Here is a 24,829-nt window from a genome sequence, read left to right on the forward strand (position 1 = left end):
AGAAGAAAGAGAAAAGACATGGAAATGCAAAAATGTGAATGGGCATATCGATGAAAATTTGGGGCCAAGGGCAATGGAGGGGCCAATTTTTCTGGAATAATTGTAAAGGTACCTGAGTGGCACTCAGGTGAGAAATTTAAAGGTTTTTGTATAGCAACTAGGAGACAGACACTGATTTATTTAAACAGGAAATAACAAAAATAGATGCATGTCTTACAAGGTATTATTGGGGCCGGGCGTGGTGGCTCACACCTGTTATCCCAGCACTTTGGGAAGCCGAGGCGGGCGGATCACCTGAGGTCAGAAGCTAGAGATCAGCCTGACCATTATGGAGAAACCCCATCTCTACTAAAAATACAAAAAAAAAAAAAAAAATTAGCCAGGTGTGGTGGCACACGCCTGTAATCCCAGCTACTTGGGAGGCTGAGGCAGGAGAATCGCTTGAACTTGGGAGGTGGAGGTTGCAGTGAACCGAGATCATGCCATTGAACTACAGCCTGGGCAACAAGAGTGAAACTCCATGTCAAAAAAAAAAAAAAAAGATATTATTGACAACAGTGTGAAGAAAGGAAAGAGAGTTTGAAGGACAGGAGAACTAGCAGCAGACAGACCAGTTAGGCATTACTGCAATAAACCAGAATGGTCATATGGCTTTAATTTAGGCAATGACAGTTGGAATAAAGAGGAGGGAAGAGAAATAACATAAATTAACATATGTTGTACATTATATGTTCATTATGATTCAATAATTAATTGGATATGAATTGTAAGGAAGAAGGAGGATTTAAAGATGGCACTAACATTTCCAGATTGAACAACTGGTTAAATGGAGATGCTGTTAATCAAGACAGAGAATCCCCATTAGAGATGACCTGGCTAATGGCATTAGATTACAAAGCAAAAGTATAACAGAAGATATTCTATTATAACAAAATTATAATAGACAGATATTCTGTCTCAAAGGCGAGATAATGCCAAATGATCATTGGCATTCTGTCAAAACTTTGTTTATAAATTTTAGAGCTTTCTATGAATGTACTTAGTCCCCAAACACTTTTCACATTTTCTCAGAAAAAGAATGAGATAGTTAGAAACCCACCTAGTGAAGATACATGTCAATTCAAGCAAACCCTGTGTAATAAAATACAGAGGAAGAAGAATCATTTATACGAACAGGATTCTTTGTTTTATAAAAACATCTGCATGAAAATAATTTTAAAGCAAAAACTCCCTTGAGATATATATATATATATATGTATATGTATAATTCAGGTTTTTTAAGTTGTATCTATATATAACTTTCTTTGAACATTTATTTTACTTTAGATGATTTTGACTTTTTTCTCTTGCTGCGTGACGCATGACTATAATTGTTATTTGCTCACTATGTGTAAACTTTTTTTTTTTTTTTTTTTTTTTTTTTTGAGACGGAGTCTAGCTCTGTCGCCCAGGCTGGAGTGCAGTGGCACGATCTCGGCTCACTGCAAGCTCCGCCTCCTGGGTTTACGCCATTCTCCTGCCTCAGCCTCCCGAGTAGCTGGGACTACAGGCGCCCGCCACCTCGCCCGGCTAGTTTTTTTGTATTTTTTTAGTAGAGACGGGGTTTCACCATGTTAGCCAGGATGGTCTCGATCTCCTGATCTCGTGATCCGCCCGTCTCAGCCTCCGTAAATGTTTTTATAATCTGTGTCAGGAAGGATTTGGAGGAAAGAGAGCCTAGGAGGGCTTAAAAACAGGAAGACATGATAGATAAAGGTTAGGTTTTGTGGGGCCGTTGTCGGGGTGAGGTTTGTAATCTTCAAGAAAAAAATATCTTTAGAACAGTATGCTACATGGAAGCTATCCTTTTCTAATCCAAATAGGGGCAGAATAGACATTTTCCATTAAGATGATTGCCAATTTAGAGACCCACAAATCACAACAAAGAGCCATCAGAACTGGTTAAAGAAGACAGTCAGGGAGGATTGGGTGAGCAACGCGAGCCTAGCTCTGGTTATGGTACTGCACTGGTCCTCATGTGGAAGAGAAGTAGAAGGGCCATGGGATCCCGAGTGGCCAGACCAGAAAGCAATGTGACAAGAGAGATTACCCTCCAACAGTGAGTCTTTCAGAGCCCCATTTAAAAATCGTATTCATGTAATATATAAGACAGTATTAGCCACATTTCAAAATACACTGAAGTAAATAAAGAATGAGATTTACACCTAAATATAAGTAGAAATTCTAATATTTTTTCTTCGACTTGAGTGTTCTGCCTGCCATGCTCTAGGTCTAAGACATATTCATTCACTGTGTACTTTACACAGTTTATTATGGAGCTACCGTATTTCAGGCACTATTCGTTGGAGGGCCAATTGTGAAACAACTTCGCTAATTATCAGTCCCAAAAAAGGACTCCCATGCCATGAGGCAAATATCAAAAATCATCACTATGCCAACCACCAGAAATGGGAGTCCATATATACTTATGCCCACTGCATCCTGGGCTACTGTGTAGGTCCACCATGCACTGGTTACCTATTTGCCTAAATCCAGTGAAAGAAAAAATGTTCACAAGTTATGTGAAATGGGTTTCTTTCTTATAGATAATTAACAAGGGACAGAAGTCTTGGATCCATTGTGTGTGGGCCCCCCAAGGCTGAAGAAAGCTGAACAGGAAAGATATAGTCTTGATGCGAATGCCCCACTTTCACAGCTGAGGGACCCTGAAAGGCAGCCCATCCTGGATTATATACCTCAGGGGCCACACAACATACTGGGCAAAGCTGTAAAGGACATCCTGCTCCCAGGGAAGAGAGGAACAAAACTCAGGCTGTCCCATGCAGTTCCTTCCTAACTCAAGCTATTCAATTTCCTAAGACGGACAGGTTTCAGGCTGTTCCTCCCTATCTGAGGATATTGCATTCCCAGCACATTCTACTGTTATTCTTCACAAACAAGAAAGCAAAGAGAGCTGGGTTGGTCCAAGACCACTCAAAGAACTCTACTGCACCACTAACCAAAAATAAAGGGATTATTGAGAACAGATAAATGGCTACACAAGAATAAGACCAAGAGTAACCAAATAAGGCATATAATGAAACTCATATATTGTCTGAGAGTGGACAGTACAGCTTAAAAGGCAACAAGAGTTTAGCAGAAGATTTTTCTGGTATAGCATGTAAGCCCTGAATTAAAATACATCAAGTATCAAGTCTTTTATAAGGAACTTTAAAATCTGATAATGGCATGGAAACCAAGAAATGTGTATTGTGGGCCATGATAGAAGGAAATAAATGCACAAAAATCAGATTTAGATGTGAACTGAGGCCTTGTTTTTACATGCCAATTCTATGATGAGATTACAAAGCACTTAGGAGAGATTAGTGAATGATTAGGGTCTATACCTAACAAAAGATATATAATTAGTGTTATGTGGCTAAATTAATTTGCATAAAAGTTACTGATAGTTCACATTGTTTCTCCATCTGATTATATGGTCTCCTGTCTGGTTATAATTTAGGTGCTAAGAAATCGCTGCCTTTTCTGACTTTGACACACATTCACATGGACAACTGTTTTATAACCAGTTCCAGAGGAGGGACTCTCTCATTTGAATATTGCTAGGCAACCCAGTCTTAAACTTACATTGAAAATGCTAAGCCTCTTTGCTCTCAATTATGGAAATGAGGTCCTATTTACCTAAAAAGAACATTAAAAGATATATTATGGTGCACATTCATCCATTTTAAGAGATAAGTTTCATTTAAAATATAATGGCAGTTAATGTTCAGATTTTTAAAAAATAATTCTCATGAGTAAACTTCTTTTATTATATTTTGAAGATCAAAGTAAAATGGAAGAATCCTTTATTGCAATACTTGTTAAAAATTTTATGAGTCCTTGATTTTAACTTTCAATTGCATCGATTTTGTGTTATCCATGGCAAATTTTGGTTTTGTTTCTTTGACAGCAGCAATTCAGTGGAAGTACTTTCTTTGTTGAAATACAGAGCCTCGTTATTGACAATATATAATCTGCATAATTACAGTTCTGTTAACATCTTAATTCTGTTTACTTTGCATTCATAGGACCTCTTCCAAGCTCTAACACTTAACCTCTGCTATTCTCCATAAATTCTGAGAAAAGTCAAATTTTCCATCCATCTAAGAAGACATAGCCTTTACCCAACATGGAGATAATTATAAAAAGTAATGAAGCAGCATGAGGGGAAGGTATTTAATGTGTGTTTTACAGTTGGGAGAGATTCACCTTCACCTGAGTTAGGTGTTTGTGAATTGGCTTGACTTTTTGAAGTTAATTTTTAAACCTTGAACATGTCCAACTTTAAGAATAAATATTTTAACACAAGTGAGAGCTGCCTTTAAGTACTTTCATTAACACGGGTAAATGAGATTTGTCTGGAGATCATGCTTAACCTTTTAGTAAAACATACTCAGAACTTTCACTCACTTTGTCTCTTAAAGGGTTGGTGTAAAAAATTTGCAGCAAGAAAAAAAAAATGAAAGGTTTCAATTATAATTATATAATAACCAATGCACTGAATAAAAGGACTCACACTGAAAAAATGTTACTGATTTCTTGGATTCTAAAGAATAAAACTTTATCCATTGAAATTATACCACAGGATTCTCTGTCATCAAGTCACTGGTAGTAGGGCTGACACTGTGTGAAGATGCAGTATGTGGTAAAATGCATTTTACACTAACTCTACCCTAGTTCAACTGGATCTAAGCTGAAAAATTACTTGTACCCAATTTTTCTTTAAGGCTTGACCAAGCTAAAAATGGGGGGGTTGACTGCTTTAGGCACAAAACAGGCACTTAGGTAGAAAATCATGAAACCAAATGTGTTAGTCTTTTTTCATGCTGCTAATAAAGACGTATCTGAGACTGGGTGATTTATAAAGGACAGAGGTTTAATTGACTCACAGTTCCATATGGCTGGTGAGGCCTCACTAACATGTCAGAAGTGAAGGAGAAACAAAGTCACGTCTTACATGGTGACAGGCAAGAGAGAACATTTGTAGGGGAACTCCCATTTATAAAATCATCAGATCTCGTGATGGTCACTACCATGACAACAGTATGGGGGAAACCACCCCATGATTCAATTATCTCCATCTGGCCCTGCCCTTGACACATGAGGATTATTACAACTCAAGGTGAGATTTGGGTGGGGACACAGCAAAACCAAATAACCTACTAACATAGCATAAGCTACATATAGCAGCATAAATAGAATATAAGAACAAGTTCCTTCAGAGAATTCACTGGGAAGTTCAAAGAAAGGAAATGGACCTTTTTTTTAGGCAAACCTAAATTCAGCCACATAAGAATAAAGAAAAGTGAGAAAAATAGCAGCATTATCAGAATGCTATGATGTGAAGATTTAAATAACTTATTGTTCAGTAAAAGAGGTGGTAAGGAAATAAACCTTGGAAAAGTGAAAAACATTAAAATCCAGGCTAGATAAACCAAATTCATCTATTAAGAAAGGAGCTATGCCACTTGGGGAAAACAACAAAATAACTATTCACACACAAAAAAAATAGTTCTATGATAGATACTATGCTAGTAGTCAATCAAAACCAGTCAAGCGTATTCACCATTATAATTCACTGATGAGGAAGAAATCGATGTGCCAATATTAGGTTTCCTAAACTCACAGGAAAACAGTGCTCTTGATCCAGCAAATGTTTGAAAGATTAATTCATGAAGAGAAAATCTGACAGTTTTTATACACTTTTTCAATATAAACATTTGGTAAAGGATATTCTAGTTATCTAATACAAAAGATATATTCTTTTTTTTCTTTATTATACTTTAAATTCTAGGGTACATGTGCATAACGTGCAGGTTTGTTACATATGTATACTTGTGCCATGTTGGTGTGCTGCACCCATCAACTCGTCAGCACCCATCAATTCGTCATTTATATCAGGTATAACTCCCAATGCAATCCCTCCCCCTTCCCCCCTCCCCATGATAGGTCCCGATGTGTGATGTTCCCCTTCCCGAGTCCAAGTGATCTCATTGTTCAGTTCCCACCTATGAGTGAGAACATGCGGTGTTTGGTTTTCTGTTCTTGTGATAGTTTGCTAAGAATGATGGTTTCCAGCTGCATCCATGTCCCTACAAAGGATGCAAACTCATCCTTTTTTATGGCTGCATAATATTCCATGGTGTATATGTGCCACATTTTCTTAATCCAGTCGGTCACAGATGGACATTTGGGTTGATTCCAAGTCTTTGCTATTGTGAATAGTGCCGCAATAAACACACGTGTGCATGTGTCTTTATAGAAGCATGATTTATAATCCTTTGGGTATATACCCAGTAGTGGGATGGCTGGGTCATATGGTACATCTAGTTCTAGATCCTTGAGGAATTGCCATACTGTTTTCCATAATGGTTGATCTAGTTTACAATCCCACCAACAGTGTAAAAGTGTTCCTATTTCTCCACATCCTCTCCAGCACCTGTTGTTTCCTGACTTTTTAATGATTGCCATTTTAACTGGTGTAAGATGGTATCTCATTGTGGTTTTGACTTGCATTTCTCTGATGGCGAGTGATGATGAGCATTTTTTCATGTGTCTGTTGGCTGTATGAATGTCTTCTTTTGAGAAATGTCTGTTCATATACTTTGCCCACTTTTTGATGGGGTTGTTTGTTTTTTTCTTGTAAATTTGATTGAGTTCTTTGTAGGTTCTGGATATTAGCCCTTTGTCAGATGAGTAGATTGCAAAAATTTTCTCCCATTCTGTAGGTTGCCTGTTCACTCTGATGGTAGTTTCTTTTGCTGTGCAGAAGCTCTTTAGTTTAATTAGATCCCATTTGTCAATTTTGGCTTTTGCTGCCGTTGCTTTTGGTGTTTTAGACATGAAGTCCTTGCCCATGCCTATGTCCTGAATGGTACTACCTAGATTTTCTTCTAGGGTTTTCATGGTATTAGGTCTAACATTTAAGTCTCTAATCCATCTTGAATTAATTTTCGTATAAGGAGTAAGGAAAGGATCCAGTTTCAGCTTTCTACTTATGGCTAGCCAGTTTTCCCAGCACCATTTATTAAATAGGGAATCCTTTCCCCATTTCTTGTTTCTCTCAGGTTTGTCAAAGATCAGATGGCTGTAGATGTGTGGTATTATTTCTGAGGACTCTGTTCTGTTCCATTGGTCTATATCTCTGTTTTGGTACCAGTACCATGCTGTTTTGGTTACTGTAGCCTTGTAGTATAGTTTGAAGTCAGGTAGCATGATGCCTCCAGCTTTGTTCTTTTGACTTAGGATTGTCTTGGCAATGCGGCCTCTTTTTTGGTTCCATATGAACTTGAAAGCAGTTTTTTCCAATTCTGTGAAGAAACTCATTGGTAGCTTGATGGGGATGGCATTGAATCTATAAATAACCTTGGGCAGTATGGCCATTTTCACGATATTGATTCTTCCTATCCATGAGCATGGTATGTTCTTCCATTTGTTTGTGTCGTATTTTATTTCACTGAGCAGTGGTTTGTAGTTCTCCTTGAAGAGGTCCTTTACATCCCTTGTAAGTTGGATTCCTAGGTAGTTTGTTCTCTTTGAAGCAATTGTGAATGGAAGTTCATTCATGATTTGGCTCTCTGTTTGTCTCTTACTGGTGTATAAGAATGCTTGTGATTTTTGCACATTAATTTTGTATCCTGAGACTTTGCTGAAGTTGCTTATCAGCTTAAGGAGATTTTGGGCTGAGACGATGGGGTTTTCTAAATATACAATCATGTCATCTGCAAACAGGGACAATTTGACTTCTTCTTTTCCTAACTGGATACCCTTGATGTCTTTCTCTTGCCTGATTGCCCTAGCCAGAACTTCCAACACTATGTTGAATAGGAGTGGTGAGAGAGGGCATCCCCATCTTGTGCCAGTTTTCAAAGGGAATTTTTCCAGTTTTTGCCCATTCAGTATGATATTGGCTGTGGGTTTGTCATAAATAGCTGTTATTGTTTTGAGGCACGTTCCATCAATACCGAATTTATTGAGCATTTTTAGCATGAAGGGCTGTTGAATTTTGTCAAAAGCCTTTTCTGCAACTATTGAGATAATCATGTGGTTCTTGTCTTTGGTTCTGTTTATATGCTGGATTACGTTTATTGATTTGCAAATGTTGAACCAGCCTTGCATCCCAGGGATGAAGCCCACTTGATCATGGTGGATAAACTTTTTGATGTGCTGCTGAATCCGGTTTGCCAGTATTTCATTGAGGATTTTTGCATCGATGTTCATCAGGGATATTGGTCTAAAATTCTCTTTTTTTGTTGTGTCTCTGCCAGGCTTTGGTATCAGGATGATGTTGGCCTCATAAAATGAGTTAGGGAGGATTCCCTCTTTTTCTATGGATTGAAATAGTTTCAGAAGGAATGGTACCAGCTCCTCCTTGTACCTCTGGTAGAATTCAGCTGTGAATCCATCTGGTCCTGGACTTTTTTTTGGTTGGTAGGCTATTAATTATTGCCTCAATTTCAGAGCCTGCTGTTGGTCTATTCAGGGATTCAACTTCTTCCTGGTTTAGTCTTAGAAGAGTGTAAGTGTCCAGGAAATGATCCATTTCTTCTAGATTTTCTAGTTAATGTGCGTAGAGGTGGTTATAGTATTCTCTGATGGCAGTTTGTATTTCTGTGGGGTTGGTGGTGATATCCCCTTTATCATTTTTTATTGCGTCTATTTGATTCTTCTCTCTTTTCTTCTTTATTAGTCTTGCTAGAGGTCTGTCAATTTTGTTGATCTTTTCAAAAAACCAGCTCCTGGATTCATTGATTTTTTGGAGGGTTTTTTGTGTCTCTATCTCCTTCAGTTCTGCTCTGATCTTAGTTATTTCTTGCCTTCTGCTAGCTTTTGAATGTGTTTGCTCTTGCTTCTCCAGCTCTTTTAATTGTGATGTTAGAGTGTCAATTTTAGATCTTTCCAGCTTTCTCTTGTGGGCATTTAGTGCTATAAATTTCCCTCTACACACTGCTTTAAATGTGTCCCAGAGATTCTGGTATGTTGTGTCTTTGTTCTCATTGGTTTCAAAGAACATCTTTATTTCTGCCTTCATTTCGTTATGTACCCAGTAGTCATTCAGGAGCAGGTTGTTCAGTTTCCATGTAGTTGAGCGGTTTTGAGTGAGTTTCTTAGTCCTGAGTTCTAGTTTGATTGCACTGTGGTCTGAGAGACAGTTTTTTTTTTTTTTTTTTTTTTTTTTGAGGCGGAGTCTCGCTCTGTCGCCCGGACTGGAGTGCAGTGGCCAGATCTCAGCTCACTGCAAGCTCCGCCTCCTGGGTTTACGCCATTCTCCTGCCTCAGCCTCCCTAGTAGCTGGGACTACAGGCGCCCGCCACCTCGCCCGGCTAGTTTTTGTGTTTTTAGTAGAGACGGGGTTTCACCGTGTTAGCCAGGATGGTCTCGATCTCCTGACCTCGTGATCCACCCGTCTCGGCCTCCCAAAGTGCTGGGATTACAGGTTTGAGCCACCGCACCCGGCCGACAGTTTGTTATAATTTCTGTTCTTTTACATTTGCTAAGGAGTGCTTTACTTCCAATTATGTGGTCAATTTTGGAATAAGTGCGATGTGGTGCTGAGAAGAATGTATATTCTGTTGATTTGGGGTGGAGAGTTCTATAGATATCTATTAGGTCTGCTCGGTGCAGAGATGAGTTCAATTCCTGGATATCCTTGTTAACTTTCTGTCTCGTTGATCTGTCTAATGTTGACAGTGGAGTGTTGAAGTCTCCCATTATTATTGTATGGGAGTCTAAGTCTCTTTATGAGTCTCTAAGGACTTACTTTATGAATTTGTGTGCTCCTATATTGGGTGCATATATATTTAGGATAGTTAGCTCTTCCTGTTGAATTGATCCCTTTACCATTATGTAATGGCCTTCTTTGTCTCTTTTGATCTTTGATGGTTTAAAGTCTGTTTTACCAGAGACTAGTATTGCAACCCCTGCTTTTTTTCGTTCTCCATTTGCTTGGTAGATCTTCCTCCATCTCTTTATTTTGAGCCTATGTATGTCTCTGCATGTGAGATGGGTCTCCTGAATACAGCAGACTGATGGGTCTTGACTCTTTATCCAGTTTGCCAGTCTGTGTCTTTTAATTGGAGCATTTAGTCCATTTACATTTAAGGTTAATATTGTTATGTGTGAACTTGATCCCGCCATTATGATATTAACTGGTTATTTTGCTCATTAGTTGATGCAGTTTCTTCCTAGCCTCGATGGTCTTTACATTTTGGCATGTTTTTGCAATGGCTGGTACCAGTTGTTCCTTTCCATGTTTAGGGCTTCCTTCAGGGTCTCTTGTAAGGCAGGCCTGGTGGTGACAAAATCTCTAAGCATTTGCTTATCTGTAAAGGATTTTATTTCTCCTTCACTGATGAAACTTAGTTTGGCTGGATATGAAATTCTGGGTTTTAAATTCTTTTCTTTAAGAATGTTGAATATTGGTCCCCACTCTCTTCTGGCTTGTAGAGTTTCTGCCGAGAGGTCTGCTCTTAGTCTGATGGGCTTCCCTTTGTGGGTAATCCGACCTTTCTCTCTGGCTGCCCTTAAGATTTTTTCCTTCATTTCAACTTTGGTGACTCTGGCAATTATGTGTCTTGGAGTTGCTCTTCTCGAGGAGTATCTTTGTGGCGTTCTCTGTATTTCCTGAATTTGAATGTTGGCCTGCCCTACTAGGTTGGGGAAGTTCTCCTGGATGATATCCTGAAGAGTGTTTTCCAACTTGGTTCCATTTTCCCCCTCACTTTCAGGCACCCCAATCAGACGTAGATTTGGTCTTTTTGCATAATCCCATACTTCTTGCAGGCTTTGTTCATTTCTTTTTCTTCTTTTTTCTTTTGGTTTCTCTTCTCACTTCATTTCATTCATTTGATCCTCAATCGCTGATACTCTTTCTTCCAGTTGATCGAGTTGGTTACTGAAGCTTGTGCATTTGTCACATATTTCTCGTGTCATGGTTTTCATCTCTGTCATTTTGTTTATGACCTTCTCTGCATTAATTATTCTAGCTATCAATTCTTCCACTCTTTTTTCAAGATTTTTAGTTTCTTTGTGCTGGGTACATAATTCCTCCTTTAGCTATGAGAAGTTTGATGGACTGAAGCCTTCTTCTCTCATCTCATCAAAGTCATTCTCTGACCAGCTTTGATCCGTTGCTGGCGATGAGCTGCGCTCCTTTGCAGGGGCCGATGTGCTCTTATTTTTTGAATTTCCAGCTTTTCTGCCCTGCTTTTTCCCCATCTTTGTGGTTTTATCTGCCTCTGGTCTTTGATGATGGTGACGTACTGATGGGGTTTTGGTATAGGTGTTCTTCCTGTTTGATAGTTTTTCTTCTAATAGTCAGGACCCTCAGCTGTAGGTCTGTTGGAGATTGCTTGAGGTCCACTCCAGACCCTGTTTGCCTGGGTATCAGCAGCAGAGGTTACAGAAGATAGAATATTGCTGAACAGCGAGTGTACCTGTCTCATTCTTACTTTGGAAGCTTCCTCTCAGGGGTGTACTCCAGCAGCCAGTCTGTCCGTTCTCAGATCTCAGCCTCCGTGTTGGGAGATCCACTGCTCTCTTCAAAGCTGTCAGACAGAGTCATTTGCGTCTGCACAGGGTTCTGCTGCTTTTGTTGTTGTTGTTGTTTAGCTGTGCCCTGTCCCAAGAGGTGGAGTCTACAGAGACAGGCAGGTTTCCTTGAGCTGCTGTGAGCTCCACCCAGATGGAGCTTCCCTGCGGCTTTGTTTACCTACTTAAGCCTCAGCAATGGCTGGCGTCCCTCCCCCAGCCTCGCTGCTGCCTTGTGGTTAGATCGCAGACTGCTGTGCTAGCACTGAGGGAGGCTCCGTGGCCATGGGACCCTCCCGGCCAGGTGTGGGTATAATCTCCTGGTGTGCCCGTTTGCTTAAAGCGCAGTATTGGGGTGGGAGTTACCCGATTTTCCAGGTGTTGTGTGTCTCAGTTCTCCTGGCTAGGAAAAGGGATTCCCTTCCCCCTTGCACTTCCCAGGTGAGGCGATGCCTCGCCCTGCTTCAGCTCTCGCTGGTCAGGCTGCAGCAGCTGACCAGCACCGATTGTCTGGCACTCCCTAGTGAGATGTCCCCAGTACCTCAGTTGAAAATGCAGAAATCACCGGTCTTCTGTGTCGCTCGCGCTGGGAGTTGGAGACTGGAGCTGTTCCTATTCGGCCATCTTGCTCCGCGCCTAAAAAGATATATTCTTAAAATTTAGTAGTCTCCACATCTTGAGCCTGTTTGTCAGAAAGCAGATTCATCACAATGGAGATGAAAGAGAAACATATGTAACAAATGAGACAGAATATGTGCTAAATGCATGGTAAGAGTATTCGATAACTGTTTGAGGTGTGAACACCATAAACATCAGCTTGGATCATAGGCATAGAGACCCAAAATCTTAATGGTACTTGTCTGAGATGATAGTTTCAGAAGACACAGAACTTTTATGAGATACACTTCTTAGGTGAACTGACAATGGTAGATGTTAAGCATATGATGGAAAATGGGAATTAATACAATACCAAAGGAAATTACTGCATAAAGAATTACTTCCTGAAAAGCCCTCATCTATGAAGCTTAGGAAACAACAGTTGGTGATCATTACAGAGTGATTTTTAGTAAAAACAAATGAAAGATTTTGAGATTATCATACACAAAGGAAAAAATGATAAAATGGGAGCTTCATCAAAAATTTTGAAAATGGACAGATCCATCTGGCTCAGTGATATATACTATGAAGAGGGCAAGTCAGGCTTTGAGAAAACCTCTGTATTTTATCTGTGCAAAGCACATACAGCAAAAACCTAAAAATCAAAAACAAGAAGTCCTTCTTACATGTAATAAGCCTTTTGTCTCTTCAATGTGTGTTTTAAAGAGAGGACTCTACTCGGGAGGCTGAGGCAGGAGAATTGCTTGAACCTGGGAAGCAGAGATTGCAGTGAGCTGAATTCATGTCACTGCATTCCAGCCTGGGCAACAGAAAGAGACTCCATCTCAAAAAAAAAGGAGCGGACTCTAAGACATAGACTTGGGAAGTCATTATTTAACACAAGAGAACGCTAAGAAACTCCAACTTTCTTTTCAGCACTCAAGATTTGGTGTGTCACTTACAAGGGGTGGTTTTGTTTCGATTTTGTCCTAAGATAACATTTCCTATAGATTTGTGATGAGCAAGAGATTTTTATCTATTACATTTTTTAAAGCTTCTCAACACCTACAGTAATATACTACTTAATGCCTTCTTTATTAATTGCTGATAAGAAAACCAATAAGAAATAGAAAGAAAGTGATTGAAATTATAAGAACATTGTCTTTAGTACAATTACATTCATTTTTTCTCTGATATCATTGTTAATCACAACCCACCAATCTGTAAACCTAAAACAATCTTTAACATATCGCAAAAGAAATGAAAAATCTGCCATAGAAAGAAGTAAATGTAGCAAATGTTAAAGCACTTACAATGATGGGTTAGGACATTCACAAGCAGACAAGAAAATTCACAAGAAGAGGGAAAAGTCTCTAAAAGCATATTTAACACAAAAGGATATCTGTAGCCTTGATAAGATCCAAGAAAAATGATTTATAAAATCATAGAATACATAATATTTTAATACTTATAAATATCTGCAATACATCTAGTCCTTCTAACCTAAATGCTAATCAGTGAGGAATAATCAAATGCCAGTCACAATTCTCAAGATATTTTCTGTACAGTTTGATGAATAAGAATCTCATGAAATGCCAAGTGCTGTTTGCTCATGTGTTAGCAACATTCAGCATTGTCTAATTGAGTAACTCTCCCTGTTCCCATGATTCTAGAACAAACCCAGACTAAATTGATTTACTGAGAAAGATCAATCAGCACATGTCCAGCAAGCAGAGTACAATGTCATTGCCCCATCTTGCTTGTACAGAAAAAAAGACAAAGTAAAACTGTATACAAACGTGCTGACTTTATTTATTTATTTTTTTTTTGGTAACCTTTTTTTTTAGGTTCAGAGGGTACATGTGCAGGTTTGTTACATGGGTACATTGTGTGTCACTAAAGTTTGGTGTATGAATGATCCCATCACCCAGGTAGTAAGCACAGAACCCAGTAGGTAGTTTTCAACCCTCACCTCACCCCCGTCTAGTAGTCCTTAGCGTCTATTCTTCCTTTCCTTATGTCCATGCATACTCAATGTTTTGCTCCCACTTAAAAGAACATACCTGCTGACGTTAAACCTAGAGTTTCAAAGGTACCGACAGAGGAAATAAAGTTATAACAGATGCTTAATTGCTAGTTTCATCTCTGATGTAAAAAGAATGCTTTTTTCCTTCAACAATAAATAGCTAAGAAAAATGTGATAAATACCAGAAAAACCACATGAAATCTTTATGGGAAAGTTTACTTATTCCCAGAGTAAAAAACTTCACATCAATGGCAAATAAAGTGAAAACATTACCGGTTATTTATGCTGTTTGCAACAGACCCTGTTGGCTGCCCATTCAACCTCTCTTGTTATTTCTTCCTGGCTAATGAAATCTTGACATTTGGATGTTTGCAGTGAGCTCAGATCCAAGAAATAAATCGGGATTTATATGTCAGTTATAGTTATACCACTATCCTTAGACACTTAAGTTTTATGCTTTGACCAGTCACTTAAATATAATAGAACTGAGATGAGGAATTTCTGGGAAAATTTCTAGTTGAAATCTATCAAAAATAGGTTTGAGTGGGGAGCTTTCTAGTACTGGCGCTTTCACTTTCTTTATTGCTTTGAATATGGTTTTGGGAGGACATAATGCTTGGAGCTGTGATAGCCCTCTTGGAGACATGAGGCAACAAGCCTAAGGAGTTAAACCCAATGCTGCGGATGGCCAAGTAGGAAGATCTAAAGAGCCTGGGTCTCAGATGAAATTGCTGAATTTCTGCATCAAAACAAACAACTTACTCTTGTTTTTTATTTGTAATTTAATTAAATGTTTTATTTGCTTAAGTCCCTGAGTGTTGGGTATTATGACTCTATGACTTGTATCTGAAGACATTCTACCTGATAATAGTAATCAACAACTGTGAAAACTTCCATATTAATAGATAACAGAAATAGAAAAATAATTAAATGAGGAGTTTAAGTAATGTATCCCAACAATCACACAAACTAACTAGGTATAAGGATACGATAAACATAGTTAGTCTGGGGGTCCAATAATCACAATTTATTCATTTTACATATATTCTTAATATTATTAGTCACTAAGTTAGGCAGTGGGGATAAAAGTGCTGTGAGGTGATAAATATGTTACCTAGCTTGATTGTGGTTATGATTTCACAATGCATATTAAAAACATCAAATTTTATACCATATATATATAATTTTTGTCAATTATATTCAATAAAGCTGAAAAAAGTGCTGGGGAGAAAACTTTAAATAATCATGCTGTTGTGTATGTAATTATAATCTGAGATTCTATACAACAAATGTGTGAATACCTACTGTTTTGGTAGGTACTGTTCTGGTCACTGGACATATTCCAATAAATAAGCTTTCTTTATATAGTTTACAGTCTTGAGGATGGCAGAAATAAAAAATACTTTTTAAAAGTTTTTTAAAAAGATAATCTCAGATAGTGATAAATATTGGATATATAACAAAAGGTAAAAGTGAGTAGCTACCTTGAAAAACATGGCCAGGAAATGTTTCTTTAATAAGGTTGTCACCTTTGAAATAAGACCTGAAAATTGTAAGGGTACCAGCCAGGAAAAGATTTGAAGTCAGAATGTTCAAAGATGAGAGAAAAACAAATACAGCTCCTAAGATGGGAACAAGCTTGGCATATTTTAAAACTAGGAATAAAGCCAGGATGGTTGACACTCTGAGAGGTAGGGGAGAATGTTAAGAAAACAGGGACAGAAGAGCCAGATGCTGTAGGAACTCAAAGGTTGTGGAAAGGAGTAGAAATTATATTCTATCTGCAAAAGGAAGCCGCTGGAAAATTTTAAGCAGAGGGTGACATTTGATTTGTGTTCTAAAGAGCTCACTCTGGCTGTACGTTGAGAATGATTTACAGAGGGGAGGGGAGAGAGATAGCAAAGAGATCTATTTGCACAACCCTAGACAGGAAATGATGGTGCCTTGGTGTATGCTGGTAAAGAAAAAAATGAAGAGTGGTGAAGATATTTGGGATATCCCATGGCAATAGATCTGCTTGGGGGAATATATATATATATAGTGTGTGTGTGTACATTTTGAGTTTTTTTTGTTTGTTTTTCTAGATAAGGAAATTGAGGCCCAAAGAAATGATTTACACAAGTCACATAGCTAGTCCATGGGAGACTATGTCAGTTACAATGTTTGGGGAAAGTGCCTGTCGCACAATCAAATCCTCCTTCCCCAGTAGTTTCCACTACAAATTCTCCTCTGTCATATGCAAACTCCCTTCAGTGTCTCACCTCTGAGACTCTTGGAGAAAGCAATGGATATCAGCAGTTGAAAATCTTTGAAGGTTGGGGAAAAAAGAGAAAGATCTCTTAGTCTTTGGTGATAGATGTTACAAATGCAAACATATCTCAAAATGGTTTTTTTATTTTTTTATTTTTCTTGCCAACCTTTTCAAATTATTCTACAGTGAATATTGCACTTTTATGGTAAAGGAAAGAAAACAGTATATGTTATAAAACTATAGAAAGAAAGAGCTCCTGGCAGAGTTCCAAGATAGCCTTCTGTTTGGTATATTTAAAATGTCTTCTCTCTGGTATCAGTCACTAAATAACATGTTCGTTTGTTTTAATGCTACTTCTGTAATCAAAAAGATGGCTGGAGGCCACTTCACTAGGCAACATTTATTTTTAAATGGAAGATAAAGAGATTAAGGAAATGAATATTACTACTACTGATTTTTTAAATGGAATTCTGGGCAATCTACCAAGAAACCTCAGATTCTTCCCCAGAGTTTCAAATCTAATACCTACTCCTCAATGTCACCATAGGGCCTACCATAAGCCCCAGAATCATCAACTTTTCCAAACCTATAAATAATGATTAGGAGATCGGAAGCTAGAGAAAATGCTACAGAATCTTCAAGTGTGTTTTTTAAAGATTAAAAAAAAATTAAATATAATTAAAATATTTAATAAAATATTTTATTTATTTAAAAAAATAAAAATAAAAATATTAAATAAAAATAATATTAATAAAATATCCATATCCTTATTAAGAAATAAATGCCTTTTTTTTTTCATTTACTGTATTTTCCCACCTGGCTATCCGTTGGTTGGTTTGTGCTAGCTATTTACTGATCAGGCTTATATAAGTCAAACCTTTGCAGTCATGATTTATTGCAGGAAAGCAAAAGAAAGCCACTGAAAAGATGACTGCACAGAGCTTTCCTCAAACTCTCCTTTGGGCCTCTCTGTCTCTTCAAGGAACAGCTCTGAATGCATCTATGATCCATCAATATTTTCATATATTCACATCATTCCCCGTTCCCATTAACATAAACACACAAAGTTTCGCTGTACCTAGTTTTGCTTCTTTAAACTTGCAATAAGAGCAGGGTATTATCATATGAAGCATACACATTACTCAGTTGTTTAACCATCCTCTTAATCAGTGTATAATATGTGTCACAAAAAGGCAGCTGCTAAATGAATTATACATAAAGGTAATGCCCTCTAGATTACTCCTGCCTGTATATATTGCATAATTCAGGTCTTGGTCCTTAATTTTCTTTTTATGGAAGCTGAATCATTACCTTGTTCTTTTAGTAGTCCATATGTTTGTTTTTCATGTATGCTATAAAAGTAAACTTTTTAAGAGAAGTCAACATTTTAAATTTGTGTTTATAGCATGTATTTTTCTAAAGGCTCTTTTTTTTTTTTAGGAAAATTTTCAGGCTGTGTTTCTTAGTTAAGATGAAACTAGGTTTACTTTTAAAAATAATTGCCACTAAAGGAAAAGCATAAATTTGATAGAATCAAGTTGTTTTCTTATATAAAGTAAAAACTAACAAAGAAGTCAAGGAATAAACTATTATACCCTCATCTCCACCCTACCCTCTATAGGTTCCATAGTAAAGGCATTTCAGTAGCCCAATATGGATATGGAGTCATTAAGAAATGGAAATATTGCAGACATAATATGGTAGAGAAAACAGTAGGTTATAAACTGGGAGCTGTGACTTTAATATCAGGTTGGCCATAATTCAGTGAACAGGCATGGATCATTAATGTGAAATCCTTGTGCCTTGGTTTCCACATCTTGAACAGAATTAATAAAACTGACCACTCTATTTTACAGAATGTTATAAGAACCAACAGGCTAATAAATAAGCTAAATCATAGATCCTTAGCCACTATTGGGACTAACAGCATAGGAGTCACCGGAGACACTTATTGAAAAATACAGATTTCCAGTTTCAGCCCCTGAAATTCATTTTTATTCAGTATGTCTGAGGGAAGAATAGCAAGAATTTGCAATCTGGAAATTCAGATTTTTAATAAACACCCAGGTGATTGTGAAACAGGTTATCTAAGGGTTCCATCTTGATTAACTGCCCTGCTGCAATCTAGACACATACCCAATTATTTCCTCCTCCAGCCTTACACATCATTAGATAGGACAGAAGTCACAAACAGGTAAAAGAATTGTCAATACAGTGGAAAAGGGGAGGAAATAGGAAGAAAAGGGAGTAAACAATGGGCAGTTAGAGCTGTTCTGGTTACACTAAGCATACTACACAACATAAATTAATAATTTCCCTGACATTATTCTTAGCATTACGCTATTCTATCTCACCCACACACTTTTAGTTTCTAACACAAGATAGTTTTTCATGTAAAACATGCTTTATAATGAAGAGTGAGATTACGAGCCCTGATTTATTTCTTTGGTGTTCTTTTTGCTGAATTTAGTATTTTCCCTTTTGCTACCTTTTTCTTGCATTTTCTTCTCTTTAATATATCTATGACAATTATTTTTCTCCAATATAGACCAATGTAAAAATGTATGTCCCTTCCATGGCACTTACTGAAGACCTTAAAATTTTGTGAAAATACCTTTAAACTATGATATAACTGTAACCAATGGCCAGAACATAAACAACTTTTCTTAGACAGTAATGTCATTCAGTTGCCTCAGGTGCTTAATTTTATCTCAGAGTCTTAAAACAATTATGTATTATTTCAGATTATACCATCAAAACTTTAATATCTCTAAAGTCAATGGTGTTTTAAGGCACTTGGAAATGATTAGGTTTTGCTTGAACTCCAATATACCTTATGGGAAATAGAAGAAAGTGTGGGAATTGCAGTTTCAAGAGTTTTGACCTGGAATAGCCCCCTTGTTCGAAGGTGAAATTCATATTCCACATTCACCATTAGAAACTACGGTAGTCTCCAGATCACTTTATTAAAACTGCACATGCAGAGGGGGGAAAAAGACATAAAAGCATGATAAAACAACACCTTTGTAAAATCATCATCAAATCATGCAACCAAAGGGTCATGATACATTTGTATATGTATGCCCTCTTGTGGTGAATGAACGGAACCCATGACATTTGGAAAGGGTTCTGAAAATCAGGGAAGAGCAATTTTGATTTTTGTTTTTCTTTCTTAGTTTAATACTGTCTGAGATAGAAAATGTGCATATTAATAAGCCATGATAAACCAGGATTTTTCTTAAAATGTGTATTTATTAAAAGCTTAATAACCCTGAACTATTTACCCAGAGAGGAAGGAGCAAATGAAATTGTCTGCTAGTATATAACTGCGAAGTTTCCCAGACTTAAATTGGGATTCCAATAATGGACTTTAAACTGATTTAGTCAGTGTTTCCATCTGTAAAATTTAAGATACAATTAGAAACAAAATCCCAGTAAAAAGATCAAATGCAAAATTAGAAAAAGGAATTATTAAAGTGAAAAAAGTTTGTGTTTAGAACAAATCAGGTAGAAGAAAGAAAGGAGTAGAGAGAAACTTACATGGAAAAGAGACTAAAACATGCAGACTTTTCGGTGACATTTTTAAATGCCAATGCTAAGTTATCTTGCATATGAATGAAATTTATGCTTTTGAGAACATTGAAGAGATGATGAAAATGTCCCACAGGGCAAGAGGGCAACTATGATTTCAGAGCAAAGTATGAGGCAGTGAGAATTTCTACATATTGGCTCAGTATATCAAATGTCCTATAGTTCATAATCTAATTGATACACATGGGGGAGAAAACAGAGAGATACAAACCCAACGACCTGATTGAACTCTAATTAAGGAAGAGAAAAACAGTAAAAGGTTAACCCTGAGGAGTATATTAAAATAGAAGGTACCACAGTGATTTTCTATTGTATTGGAAAAGTTACCAGAGGTTATAATAGCAATTACAGATACTACTTTGAAAAATAAGTGGTTCTTTTTATGCTTATATGTTAATGAATTTTGAATAAAATGACTATAAATTATTTTACTGCACTACCACAGATTATGCTTTAATATATATTATCATAGAGTTTAGAACACATTTGTTCAAGTAAGAGCCTCCCATTCTATCACCACCATTACAATTTATTTAAGTACTAGAAATGGCACAGAAAGATATAAGGCATTTTAGCACCTACTAGTATCATGCAGGAAACTATTTGTGGATGGCTATTGTTCTTATTCTGAATTAGAGAAATATAAGGAAATCTGAAGAGCAGAACATTACCTTTCTGTGATCATTTAAATTCTGTTTCTGGCTACATATTATGTGTGCGTTTTTTTTTTTTAATTTCTACTCTTGAAACCCTATAAAACATTGACAGAAAGAGGATTGTAATAACAATCATATATAATAGCATTCATTAAGCTCCTTCAGTATTTTGCACTGTTCTCTTGATTTTTTAATATCATTGTATAATTCATTTTCACTAGCTATCTAGCTTTCAATTTGTGAGATTAATCTAGGTCACATTTTCATCAATATAGTTTCTAATAAAAGTTTTTAAAAACTCGTCATGTCTTGCTACTCCCTAGATTGTAGCCATCCTGCCATTCACGTTGGAAAGAAATGAAGTGCAGAGGAATCTGAACTGTGTAATTTGAAAGGTGTTGAGACCAGATTGCAAAGTTCCTGTCCCTCAGTGTATGTAGCTTGAATTTAGCTTGCCTGGAACAATTCAAGATAAAAGAGAGGATAAGTGAGGCGGGGCACAATTTACAAGAGACAAACAAGAATGGAATACAAGTGTGGCACATTCTGACAGAAATATGCCTCATTAAAGCATCATTCTGTGAGCTCGTTTGATTTGCCTGTATTGTGCCCAGAATCTTAGCTGCCATAGCCAGAGAGGGCCCACCAGTATTGACATTGACAGGTGACAATATCTGGAGAGTATTTCTCAGTTCTGGATTCATTGTGATGACAAAGGGATTACTCAAAATAGCCTAAACCTATGTTATGAAAATAAAATGAAATAAAATTTTTCCATGTGTTAAATTAACCACAGGCCTACTCAACATACAAAAGATATGACATCCTAATATTAAATCACAATTTCTTCTAAGTAAAAATTAGTAAAAAAGTATCTAAGACAGTAGTCTTGCTTTGTTCTAATCTGAATTCTTCTTCCAGTTTTCAATGTCTCTTTTCTACAGCTTGTCATTTTTATGAATACATTTTTTCAAAGTACACTTCAGGAACAGTATCTTCCACTGAATTTCTAAGGTGAATTACTTCCTATAATAAAGTGGAAAATATTAGTTCCCTGCTCTTTTCGTACATCCAGAAATAACATCTCTTTGTGTGGTGCTGTAGCACCTCCAGTATCTTTCTGAGTCCTCATAGTATACACTGTACTTTTCATATAAATGGAAAATAACGAGAGGGATTTTTGGTATTACATTATCAAGACAATTTCAGAGCAAAAAGAATTGTAGCTAAGGTTGTACTCCCTAATGCTGGTCAGCATCCTTGAAGGTGTCTCAAGTCCCTGTGTTTATCTTAAGAAAGAAATTAATGTAGTTCGACAGCCCCTCCACTGGCTTTGAACACTGCAGAAATTTTATAGAACATTAGCGTGTATGTGGGCAGGGCACTATTACTGAGACATCTTATAATTCATAAAACATCATGGTTTTCAAGATGCAAATTCTTCTATTTTTAAGTAAAATAATCAGGTTTTGCAGACATTCAGACTAAAAATCCTAGTAGAAATTATATTAACCTAGGCAACTTTTTAAGAACACAAAACTGGGAGAATTGTAAAATTCTGCCTTGAAGTGAAACCAGTTTCTACTTTCAATGGTAATTACTGCATCTTAGTTAGTTATTCTTAAACCAGATCATTAAAAGGAAAATCCTACTTCAGTAAAGGAATCCTGAAATTAAAGTTGTAGTGAGGTTTATTTTCATTTCAGCAGTCTTCCTTAAGCATTCCTTCCCAGTCAGAACTTTCTGAATATCTCTTTGGGGCTTACACAAATGTATACAAGCTTGAGGGTTATACCTTTGGATTTCCTCTCATGGATGTCCTGGTAGTCCTTGTATACAAAGTGTATGATCGGCATGTACAAAATCAGCACAACTCTGAGACTGCTTCTCAGCAAATTTGCAAACCATGCTTCGCTCTCTTGGTGAAAAAGTGTCCCTCTTCCCCCAGTGTATACTGAAATGTCAGAAGCATTGTTTATATATGATTTAGGCCACCAAACTATCTGATAGGGCTTCCTTATAGATCCTGGTGACCCTTTGTAGCTCAAATAAGAGATTGAGATCTTTTTAGCAGTACGTCAAAACTAAGAGCTGAAGGAAAAGAGAGAAAAGATGGAAGAAGAAGGAGGAATAAATACCAAGCCTCCTTTGCTTTAGGCTTAGGCCATCAGCCTGTTCCTTCATGCAAATATCTCCTGATTCCCACTTTTAAATTTTTTAGTAAATATTAATTTAACACGTGAAAAAGACAATAAAGATGAAACACTTTTTAAAACAATATGCAAAATAACTAAGGATTAAGCAAGGTATAAACTGGAAGGTTAAAAAGGGCTTGGAGCTGCCCTAAAAAAAGGATTCTTCTTTAGTGAAAATATCTTAGGCCTAGTCACAGACCCTGTCCCAAAATGCAGTAAGGACCTCTCACCTGGAGCGTTCAGACTGAAAGCGACAAAACAAGCCATCCTCTGAGAGCATGCGTCCTGACTCATCTCCCAGCTCAACTCATCTCTGACAATCTGCAATAAGTAATCTCCCCTCCTCCTTCAGCTCATTTCCCTTAAAGAAGAATTTTGTGGGTGACATGAACTATTTCTTTAATCGCAAAATAAAATAATCTTTAGGGAATATTTAAAGATGCCTATTTTTATGGCATACCCCTAGCATCTACTGTTAACAAGTGGAACAAATGTTTACTTGAACTAAATGTCCACCAACAAGAAAATAGATAAATAAAGTGTGCTGTATCCAACTGATGAGCTATGTAGCAGGCACTGGCAGTATGCTGCCTGGGGTTCTTCATATCCCTTTACCATTTCTCTATACACAGGCTTCTAATATGCATGTACTGCATACCCAGGGCCTTGTCAGAGGCCGCCCTGAAAGCTGCTGGAACCCACTTGCCCTGCAGGCAACAAGATCTGGGAAGCAACTTGGAAGTTACATCCCACCAGGGTCAGTCTTTGACCAATAACTACTAAGGATATGAGGTACACAGACTTCAGCCCTTTTGCCTCTGAACAACTCTGAGGGGAAGTACGAAAAGAAATACACGAGAATGAAAAGGCTAAGTTCAGTGTAGAAAGTATCATGGGGAAGGAATGAGATCTGGAGAAGGAACCCCTGGGGCTTCAGCTATATTAGAAATATATATATTTTTAAAGCCAAGAGTTAGATACATAGTTTATTATCAGATTAGTGTTTATGTGACTTTTGTATGTTTGCAATAGTTCATAATATTTTTTAAATACACTTTTAGAAAGATTGATAAGGCAACAACATGCTTTTCACTAAAAGTTCAGACATGTAATCAGCATATTAAAAATTTTTTAAAAAGATCCAACCTCATCACAATTGTCCTTTATAGAAGGGTCATGTATCCAAATTTAGAGCCAAAATAAAAGAAGTCCTTAAAACAGAATTCCATAACTACCAATTCTTCCACTTCTCCCACTGGTCTCACTTTTCCTGCTCTTGATCTAGCTCATCAATACACACACCTTCCTTATGTCTTTCTTCACCTGTCTTCCCAACCTGGGTCACATGGTCCACAATTTAAAGTATACACATTGGCCAGGCGCAGTGGCTCACACCTGTAATCCCAGCACTTTGGGAGGCTGAGGCGGGTGGATCATGAGGTCAGGGGTTTGAGACGAGTCTGGTCAACATAGTGAAACCCCATCTCTACTAAAAACACAAAAAAATTAGCCAGTTGTGGTGGTGTGTGCCTGTAATCCCAGCTACTCAGGAGGCTGAGGCAGGAGAATCACTTGAACCGGGGAGGCGGAGATTGCAGCAAGCCGAGATCTCACCATTACACTCCAGCCGGGGAGACAGTGCGAGACTCCATCTCAAAAAAAAAACAAAAAGAATACTCATCAATGCCTTGAATCATCTGACCCCTTGCCCTGAATTTTGTCCAAGTTCAGCCCTAGATAACACATGTTCCCCTTGTTTCCTATTCTGTTTCCAGACTCCTGAATGTTGCTGTTTATGTAACAAAACTCTACGAATTTGAATTATCTACAAACTTGTACAATAGAACTACAGTTTGTAAGCACTTTGAGGAGAGAGATTGTGCTTTTATTGTTATTTCTATCGCTGTGTTAGTTTGCTAAGGCTGCCATAACAAAACAGCAC

General features: G+C 37.4%; 1 protein-coding gene across 2 annotated transcripts in view; it reads left to right on the forward strand.

Moving 5' to 3' along the window:
- Nucleotides 1-24,829, forward strand: part of EPHA6 (EPH receptor A6) — a 955,335-nt gene that overhangs the window by 839,086 nt on the left and 91,420 nt on the right. Inside the window, exons 9-10 of one of the 2 annotated variants that reach the window (XM_030938296.1) lie at nt 1,905-2,098; nt 4,071-4,089. The exons of the other annotated variant lie outside the window; for it this stretch is intronic. Of the exons in view, the coding sequence (XP_030794156.1) occupies nt 1,905-2,098; nt 4,071-4,089 (213 nt within the window). Of the gene's footprint in view, nt 1-1,904; nt 2,099-4,070; nt 4,090-24,829 lie in introns of those variants that run through there. 2 annotated transcript variants of the gene reach the window in all.

The sequence above is a fragment of the Rhinopithecus roxellana genome, chromosome 1 (assembly GCF_007565055.1).
Source record: "Rhinopithecus roxellana isolate Shanxi Qingling chromosome 1, ASM756505v1, whole genome shotgun sequence".
Classification (NCBI taxonomy): Eukaryota; Metazoa; Chordata; class Mammalia; order Primates; family Cercopithecidae; genus Rhinopithecus; species Rhinopithecus roxellana.